This window comes from Heterodontus francisci, chromosome 41, assembly GCF_036365525.1.
Source record: "Heterodontus francisci isolate sHetFra1 chromosome 41, sHetFra1.hap1, whole genome shotgun sequence".
Classification (NCBI taxonomy): domain Eukaryota; kingdom Metazoa; phylum Chordata; class Chondrichthyes; order Heterodontiformes; family Heterodontidae; genus Heterodontus; species Heterodontus francisci.
In genome coordinates this window covers 11627858-11634804 of record NC_090411.1, presented here as the reverse complement: position 1 = coordinate 11634804, position 6947 = coordinate 11627858, and the positions used below count along the sequence as shown (strand labels likewise).

At 47.4% G+C, this 6947-nt stretch overlaps 1 protein-coding gene across 1 annotated transcript; it reads left to right on the top strand.

Moving 5' to 3' along the window:
* The first annotated feature begins 500 nt into the window (after window positions 1-500).
* Window positions 501-6024, top strand: LOC137353251 (zinc finger protein 583-like). The gene has a single exon (XM_068019327.1). The coding sequence runs from the start codon at window positions 682-684 to the stop codon at window positions 1342-1344; it is 663 nt and encodes a 220-aa protein (XP_067875428.1). The 5' UTR covers window positions 501-681; the 3' UTR covers window positions 1345-6024.
* The last annotated feature ends 923 nt before the right edge of the window (window positions 6025-6947 follow it).

Genomic DNA, 6947 nt, shown 5'->3' with positions numbered 1-6947 from the left:
CTCACATAATAGAAACAGAGAGTCCAGACAGCGGGACCATGACCCTGGCAGTACAGCAGTGACCCCCCGGGCAATGCACAGTGATGGGTCGAATGGCCTGCTTCTGTAATAAAAAACAAAATGTGTTGGAAATACTCAACAGGTCTGGCAGCATCTATGAAGAGACGAGCAAAGTTCACGTTTCAGGTCTGTGACCATTCTATGATTCTCTGATGCGTGAGCACAGAGCCATAAGTATCATAAAACTTGATAATTTCATCGCAGAGTTCACCTATAATTATTCGGGTTTTAATTCGGCAGGGAAAGAAACAAAAAGAGAATTGTTTTTTTTTTCAGGGAAGTCTGTTCAATGGCGGGTGATCTTTCCCATAGGTCTCAGCGACACTGAAAGCGCTGTATTGGGGATGGGGGGGGGGAGGGGGAGAGGCAAGGGACGCATGCGCGCTGAGGGCCCCTGGGGCGGGGCTGGGGATTAAGCGACGGCTCCGGTCGGGAGGCGGGGTGAGGGTGAGGGTGAGGGGTGGCTCCTCCTCCCCATCCCCCACTCACTCCATCTGTGTGCATTTGCAACTTTCTGCAGCTGACTCCACCTCTTCCTGTGCTTCCTAACGTGGCACTGTCAGCGTTGTGATTGTAACTCAGCTTCTTTCTATCTGTCCCACAGCTGCCGGATCAGCCAGCATGGCCGCGCAGGAGGCCGAGGGTTCGGCTCACGCTGGCATGTCGGATTGCCAGAGCGGGGACGCCAGCCGATATCCGTGCTCGCTGTGCGGCAAGGGCTTTAATTACCCGTCGCACCTTGAGGTGCACCTGAGGGTCCACACAGGCGAGCGGCCTTTCCAGTGCTCCGTCTGCCGGAAGGGATTCCTGAAGATCGCCTACCTCACGCAGCACCAGCGCATCCACACGGGCGAGAAGCCCTTCCGCTGCGGTGTGTGCGACAAGAGCTTCTCCAGGTCCTTTGAGCTGAGGCGACACCAGCGCATCCACACCGGCGAGAAGCCCTTCGAGTGCTCCCTGTGCCAGAAGCGCTTCTACACGTCTGGGAACATGGTGCAGCACCAGCGGGTCCACACGGGCGAGAAGCCCTTCCACTGCACCCTGTGCCAGAAACGCTTCTCCAAGTCCAGCAATCTGATCGAGCACCTGCGCACGCACACGGTCGAGAAACCCTTCGAGTGCTCCCTGTGTCAAAAGCTCTTCCGAAACTCAGGTGGACTGGCCAAGCACCAGTACCTGCACAGCGGCAAGAAACCCTTTGAGTGTCGTGTGTGCGGAAAGGGGTTTGTGCAGCAGACCCACTTAACCAAGCATCAGGGCACCCATGTACAAGACAGTGTGTGAGATCCTGTGTGGATGGAGATCAGGTCCTGCAATAAGACGCAATTTTTACATTTGTACAGTCTGTGTTCTGAGGACTTCAGAATCGCTGCAGCCAACTGGCACACAGCAGGATCTCATCAACTAACAGCAAGTTGCATTTATATAGCACCTGTCATGTTCCAAGGCACATCACAGCAGTAAGAATAATCAAACAAAATTTGACACCGAGTAACACGAGGAGATATTAGGACAGGCGGCCAAAAGCTCAAGTTTCAAAGGTGCATCTTAAAGGAGGTGTGAGAGAGACAGGCTTGGGGAGGGAATACCAAAGTTTCGGGCCTTTGGCAGCTGAAGGCGTGGCTGCCAATGATCGCGTGATTAAAACCAGGGATATGTAAAAAGGCAGAATTGGAGGAGTGCGGATCTCTCTCAGGGTTGTAGAGCTGAGGGAGGGGTGAGGCCACAGGAGGATATGAAAACAAGGATGAGAATTTTATAATTGAGGCGATGCTGAGCCAGTAATGTTGGTCATCAATAAAATAACTGGTGGGATAATCAGTTGAAGTAGATTGGTTGATGTTTAAATATTGGTTCAGGACCAGGACACCAGATAGAACTTCCCCTGTTCTTTCAATAGTGGCCATAGGACAGTGGCTCTCAAACTTTTTTGATTGAAGGTCCCCTTTTCAAACAGATTACTAAAAATAGAGCCCATCGTGTAAATTATAATACTCATAATACAAAAATGCAGCATGTAACGAGTCTTTTAATAATGTCTTTTAAGAAAACAGGTATTTGCATGTAGATATCAGTGCGATGGATATATCTGCTTCTCACTGCAGTTTGTCTATCTTTGGCAGTAACAATAGAGTGGGCAGGAATCCAGAGAGAGCACTAGGGAAGCAGGGCAAGAGTAGGAGCACTGGGCATGTACAGCATGAAGAGAGCAGGCACATGGGGAAAACAGTGCCTAGAGAAAGCGGGATCCCGGAGAGAGAAGGAGCACTCAGGACAGGACCATGGGGGTGGGGGGAGCAGGAGCACCAGGGTGGGGGCATGAGGGAAGCAGTTGCATGGGAGGGAGCTGAGCCTGGGGCAGCAGTGGAGGAACGGGGAGAGCTGGAGCCCCAGGGGAGCAGTGGTTGAATACAATTCTGCTGCTGCTGATGGCCCAAGGTGCCTTGTGGATGTCCAGCTATAAGCTGCAAGATCTGTTCTGAGTCTACTCCATTTAGCACAACGGTAGTGCCACGCAGCACGATGGAGGATGTCCTCAGTGTGAAGACCCGGACTTTGTCTCCACAAGGACTGTGCAGTGGTCAGTCCCACCAAAACTGTCATGGACTGATACATCTGAGACAGGTAGATTTGTGAGGATGAGGTCAGGTAGGTTTTTCCTTCTTGCTGGTTCTCTCACCACCTGTTGCAGGCCCAGTCTGGCAAATGTATCCTTCAGGACTCGGCCAGCTCAGTAAGAAAGAGAAAGAGAGAAAACAGGTTTCTAGAGGCCAGTTAGCTTACCATCAGTAGTGGGCAAAATGCCAGAATCTATGTTTAGAGACTAGGTACCGTGGCACTTAGAAAATCAACTATGATTAAGCAGAGTCAACACTGATTTATGAAAGGGAAATGGTGTTTGTCAAAGCTGTCATTTTTTGATGATGTAACTAGTAAGATGGATCAGGAGGAAGCAGTGGATGTAGCGTATTTGGATTTTCAAAAAGCATTCAATAAGTTGCCACAAGAGGTTATTACACTAAATTAGGACTCATGGTTTTGGGAGGAATATATTAGCAAGGATTGGTTAATGGACAGAAAATAGAGAGTAGGAATAAATGGACATTTTTGAGTTGGCTGGCTGTAACTAGTGGAGTACCACAAGGATCAGTACTTGGGCCTTAGCTATTTGCAATCTATATTAATGACTTAGATGAGGGGATTGAGTGTAATGTATCTAGTTTGTTGACAATACAAAGTTTAGGTTGGAAAGTAAGCGGTGGGGAGTAAACAAAGAGGCTGCAGAGGGATAGAGAGATGTTAAGTGAGTGGACAAGAACATGGCAGGTGGTATACAATGTGGGGACTTATGATGTTATCCAGTTCAGTCGGAAAGATTAAAAAAAAACATTATTTTTGAATGGTGAGATACTGGGAAATGTTGGCATTCAGAGGAACCTGGGTCTCTTTGGACATGAATCACAAAGTTAATGTGCAGGTACAGCAAGCAATTCGGAAGGCAAATGGTATGGTGGGTTTTGTTACAAAGGGATTGGAGTAAAGAAGGCTTACAACAATTATACAGGGTATTGGGAGTCCCATGTGCAGTTTTGGTTTCTTTACCCAAGGAAGGGCATACTGCCCTATTGCAAGTACACTAGTTCCTGAGATGTGATGATTATCCTATGAGCAGAAGTCAAGTATGTTTCAATTAGGACAGGGTAGATGCTGAGAAAACGTTTCATTTGGATGGGGACTCTAGTACACGAGGGTCACAGTCTCAGAATAAGGGGTCAGCCACTTGGGACGGAGATGAGGAAAAATGACTTCACTCAAAGTGTTGTGAATCTTTTGCATTCTCTACCTGAGGGCTGTGGATGCCCAATCATTGAATATATTTGAGACAGGGGTCGGTAGATTTTTGGGTACTGAGGGAATTAGGGATATGGAGATAGTGTGGGAAGGTGGATTTGAAGTAGAAGATCTTGTTGAGTGGCAGAACAGGCTTGAAGGACCAAGTGCCTTACTCCAGCTCCTATTTCTTAAGATTACATAAGATTGCACGTTTACTGATTTAGTGCTGTGTTGTCGGAGGGGCAGTAAAGTGGGAGTGCAGCCCTGTCGGAGGGGCAGTAAAGTGGGAGTGCAGCCCTGTCGGAGGGGCAGTAAAGTGGGAGTGCAGCCCTGTCGGAGGGGCAGTCAAGTGGGAGTGCAGCCCTGTCGGAGGGGCAGTCAAGTGGGAGTGCAGCCCTGTCGGAGGGGCAGTCAAGTGGGAGTGCAGCCCTGTCGGAGGGGCAGTCAAGTGGGAGTGCAGCCCTGTCGGAGGGGCAGTCAAGTGGGAGTGCAGCCCTGTCGGAGGGGCAGTAAAGTGGGAGTGCAGCCCTGTCGGAGGGGCAGTAAAGTGGGAGTGCAGCCCTGTCGGAGGAGCAGTAAAGTGGGAGTGCAGCCCTGTCGGAGGGGCCATCTTTTGGATGCGATGTTAAACTGAGGCCGCCATCCTTCTCGGCTTGAATGTAAAATATCTCCTGGCCACTGCTGGAAGAGTGGGTGGTAGTTCTCCCCAGTATCCTGGGCCCAATATTTTTCCCTCAATCAACATCACTTAAAAACAGACTATCCAGTGCTTTATCACCTTGTTTGTTGGAGCTTGCTGTGGAGAAATTGGCTGGTGCATTTCCTACACTTCAAAACAGACTTTATTAGTTATGAATCACTTTAGGACATTGTGAGGTCATGAAATGGAAAGCACCTACACTCAGTTACGTTGGAAATTCTAATGGGAATTTAGTCTGGCATTTTCAGTGTTGACATGAAAAGCACGACTGGAAAGTGAGACATCGGTAATGTACGTGGACTAAAGTTACAAACTCAGCATATTATCGGGAGCCAGTTCGGCAGTGTTAATCTGTACACTTGTTTTGTCATGCCTTGTCTGTAGATACGACCTGTGGAAATCCCATGACAAAACAGCTTTAAATCCTCTGTTTAAATAACATTCCTGCTGGGTGATGTGAGAAGGGCCATAGCAACACTCCTCAAGCCTATTACATTCAGAATAGGAGGAGGCTATTCAGCTGCTTGAGTCTGCACCACCATTCAATCAGGCTGGATGGATCTCTGTCTTTAATGCCACTTAACTGCATTTGCTTCATAACCCTTATGCAACAAAAATCTAAGGAAGGAAAAATGGAAAAGAGTGCTTCCCAATTTCTCCATGATGTGCTATTCCTGGTAGATGGTGTGGGAACATGGCTTCAAGCTCCTCGTGTATTTCAATGTACCTCTGTTTGTGGGATCAGCACACAATGGGTTAAAATAGCTTCTCAGTTCTGCTGAACGTAACAGTCATAAAGTCATTTACGGCACAGAAGGAGGTCATTTGCCCCATCAAGTCCATGCTGGCTCTCCACGGAACTGTCCAGTCAATCCCACTCACCCTGCCTGAACCGCGTAGCCCTGCAAGTTTACCTCCTACAAGCAGCATCCAATTTCCTGCTGAAGTCATTGATTGTCTCCCCTGTGGGTAACGAGTTCCAGGTCATTATCAACTGCTGCATAAAAAGATTTTCATCACATTCTACCTTGCAGCCTTTACTCGAAGCCTTCAATCCGTATCCTAGGGATCCTTTGTTAAAGGATGGAAAGCTGAAAAAGTGGGAATGTCACTATTCAGGTGTTAAGGCTTTGGGACATTTGGTCACTGTCTATAGAAATAAAGCCATTAGAGTGCTTGGGTGGATCATGTAACCATGGTAACAGAATCATTGGGAGAGATTCGTGAACATGTGTGTACCTTAGCTCCATGTTATCTGCAGTCTGCATTGTGTTTTTTTAATGTATTGTACTTCAGTGTTATTATGCATGGAATGTACATTTAAAAGCTAGAATTGGTAGAGGAAACCACTGTGCTTTAGTCAGGCTAGAACTCAGCTTGGTGCCTGAGTTTTGTCATGATTTGTGAACTCAATAATAAAGAATCATATAAATGGAGTTGTGTTGTATAATTTGACTGAGCACTCCTGTTGGATTGTGTAACATGAGCTCATTAAAGGCAAGGATCTGCTTCTGTGGTTGTTGCTTAAACACAGATATCAGTTGTAATGAAAGAAAATAGAAGAAAGCAGCCCAATCGCTGGGACACCATCTACTTTACTAAGAGCAGTGCAGAGTTTGATGCGACATTGAGTGTCTACGTAACTCACTGTGTGTCAGAGTTGAGATGTCGGCCAAAATCTGTGTGGCACTTTACAAAGTCTCAAGGAATAAGCGAATCACTGGGAAACTCTCCCAATGATCAGAAGGAACTTCATTGCTGTCAGGAGTCAGAATATCTGCAGTTTCTGGTGGCTGTCTTGTGTCCCCACACTAAGCTTAGCTGTTGGAATTACAGGGAAGATACAGCACAGAAGCAGGCTATTGGGCCTCATTGGTTCATGCCATTTTTTATGCTTCACGTGAGCCCCCTCCCAGCCCTCTTCATTCCCATCCCATAAGCATAACCTTCTATCCCCTCCTCGGAAGGAAGGATAACTTAGAAGAAACAGAAATGCAAGCAGTGTAAATGTCCGCAGTTACAATAATATTCCAGCTGCCCTGTAACAGTCCCATCCCCTTGCCCATTGATCCTTGACCCAGGTGCCTGTTAGGTAATCACAACTCCCAGCATCCACCAACTTGACCACCTGCAGCTCCTGTTTATGATTGGAGGTGAGACTGACCAATTACAGAGCTTGAGACACTGGCTGGTTTCAGTGCCCCCAACTCCCGGGGCGTGGAAAATTATTGAGAATGAAAACATGTCAGACTGAGAACAACTGGAATTGGGTTTGGGTTTTTGTATAAACACCAGAAAAACACCATCTGAGTGAAACAGGTCAATGTTCAATTTCCATTGTGTAAATTTCCAA

Coding starts and splice junctions, on each gene's coding strand:
- LOC137353251 (XM_068019327.1), top strand. CDS start 682: ATGGCCGCGCAGGAGGCCGAGGGTTCGGCTCACGCTGGCATGTCGGAT.